We start from the raw sequence: 2,524 nt of genomic DNA, 5'->3' as shown, positions 1-2,524 counted from the left end.
CAGGATGGAACAGAGTTTCCTAAAACGACTTGGGACAGACTGGTAGTTGAGAGGGTCGAAGGGCCGGGGCTGCTGGTGTGTTCCGGAGGAATCCAGGAGGCGAAGGAGGTGGGAATCCCACTTGTCCCCTACACTGCGTGGATCAGCACTCTGTTGGCAGGGGAGGCCCATGGGGCGAACCACGAGGGGTTGGCTGGCACCCTATTGAAGATGCGCAAGAAGGCGTGGGTGATTCAGGACGAGGAAGGAGCGAGGGCCACGATCTCTTCCCAACGCGCGACCGAGACGTTGGGCGGGTGGTCGTGCTGCTTCCCGTGGAGGAGCAGTAGAAAATAACTGTATTAAAGAGAGGGAAAGTTGTGGTCCATTTAGGCACAAAGGACCAATGGACCAAGTGGGAGGTGTTTGGCTAATCCATGGGAGGGTATTTGATTGGGAGTTTATTTTATTGTTTGATTCATTTGATTGGGTAAAAGTATGCATGCAGAGAGTGATTGGCTTAGATAGAAATGGGGGCGGGCTTAATGGAGGTAATCTGGGTGGCAGGGAATCGGAATGACAGTATAGAGCGAGATGGGAGTTGGTAAGTTGAGCTCTGAATGATTGTGTAGTTTGTTGAATCTTTTCTGTTAGTTCGTTCACTGTTAATTATTTACATGTACTAATGGATCAATGTGTTTTCAGTTTTACAATCTGTTTATTAGAGGAAGAAGGAAATCAAACCGAATTGTGTCAGTCTCATCATTTCACCCGTACTGCCGGAGCAAGCAGAAAATTCACCATTCAGCTAACTAGAGGGAGAGCTGAACACACATCTTTAAGCTCACTAGTTCCCTCATACTAAGAGGTACTCCAGAAATGACCCCCTTTCACCCATTGATCCTCTTCTCCCCAACTCTTACTACTAGCTGTGTGTGAATAATCATAAAACATGTTGTCTCTAATCAACACCTGAAAGGTCAGATCAACTGTTAATCGCTTCTTGTCAGCCAGTAGGGAATATAATGAATAGATATCTAATTTCAGTAATTTAACTTAATTTGAGCTGTATAAATGCTAAATAAAAGTATGTTTGTTTCATGAGAGTAATGAAGACTTTAAGGAGACAGTTTGCTAACATACATACTGTACATACATACGTAGACATGGATACATACATACGGTCTGCATACAGGCTTACACACACATACACATATTTATTGTTTAAAAATAAGTTTTAAAAGTTTTAAACTGATGGTATTGCAGTTGTACATTTTAAGTTGTGCAAGGTAGTGTTTATAAAGCTTTTATATTACAATACAGTATTATCTAGGCGAGACTTTGTTTTACAGTAAGTCCGGAATATGTGGATATCTGTAAGTGATTTCTGGTTTCATTGTGTCCATTTTGGGATAGTGTGACTCTTTATAAATAAAAAAAAAGAGGCACTTCTCCTTTGCTGAGATCATCCTTCCACCTGACAGGTGTGGCATATCAACATGCTGATTAGACAGCATGATTATTGCACAGGTGTGCCTTAGGCTGGTCACAATAAAAGGCCACTCTAAAATGTGCAGTTTTATATTGAAAAGAGACATTTATTTGGCCCTGAACTATGGATTTCACAGATATGCATTTTCATTTATTTATTTATTTAATTTCTTTGGCGTGTGGGGGTCAGGAAAACAGTCAGTATCTGGTGTGACCACCATACTGTATGCCTCACACAGTGCAACACATCTTTGCATAGAGTTGATCAGGTTGTTGATTGTGGCCTGTGGAATGTTGGTCCACTCCTCTTCAATGGCTGTGCGAAGTTTCTTGATATTAGCAGGAATTGGAACACTCTGTCGTATACACCGATCCAGAGCATCCCAAACATGGTCAACGGGTGACATGTCCGGTGAGTATGCAGGCCATACAAGTACTGGGATGTTTTCAGCTTCCAGGAAGTGTGTACAGATCCTTGCATGTTGCAGGCTGTGCGTTATCATACTGCTGCAACATGACGGGATCAACAATGAGCCTCAGGATCTCGTCACGGTATCTCAAAATGCCATCAATAAAATGCACCTGTGTTCTTTGTCCGTAGCATATGCCTGCCAATACCATAACCCCACCACCACCATGGGCCACTTCCCTGAGACGGTTTCTGACAGTTTGTGCAGACATTTTTTGGTTATTATTGCACTCCTGTGCAATAATCATGCTGTCTAATCAGCACCTGTCAGGTGGATCATGATGGATTATCTCGGAAAAGGAGAAGTACTCATTAACACAGATTTAAACAAATTTGTGAACAAAATGTCAGATAAATAGGCCTTATGTGTACATACAGTGTAGATCTTTGATTTCAACTCATGAAAAGTTGGAGCATTCTTTTTATTTTTATGCACATCCTAATTCACCAATTCTATAAAAACAAACAACAAACTTGCGCATGCTCAACAGTGTATCTCGTCAATTAATGCCAATATTCACTTGTATGTCCAGGCTGATAATAAGTCCTTGTAGAAGCTTTGGAGCTCTAACCTCTCTTTGTGAA

The 2,524-nt window shown here is 41.8% G+C and overlaps 1 protein-coding gene across 1 annotated transcript in view; it reads right to left on the bottom strand.

Moving 5' to 3' along the window:
- Positions 1 to 1,557: 1,557 nt before the first annotated feature.
- creld1a (cysteine-rich with EGF-like domains 1a) overlaps positions 1,558 to 2,524 on the bottom strand; it is a 3,635-nt gene continuing 2,668 nt past the window's right edge. Inside the window, exon 5 of the mRNA XM_080548129.1 lies at positions 1,558 to 2,524. This exon is cut by the window's right edge and continues 203 nt beyond it. Within this exon, the coding sequence (XP_080404255.1) occupies positions 2,507 to 2,524 (18 nt within the window). The 3' untranslated portion in view covers positions 1,558 to 2,506.

This window comes from Nansenia antarctica, assembly GCF_963989245.1.
Source record: "Nansenia antarctica genome assembly, chromosome: 18".
Taxonomy (NCBI): domain Eukaryota; kingdom Metazoa; phylum Chordata; class Actinopteri; order Argentiniformes; family Microstomatidae; genus Nansenia; species Nansenia antarctica.
The sequence above is the reverse complement of the archived record's forward strand: the minus strand, read 5'-3'. Positions and strand labels throughout refer to the sequence as shown.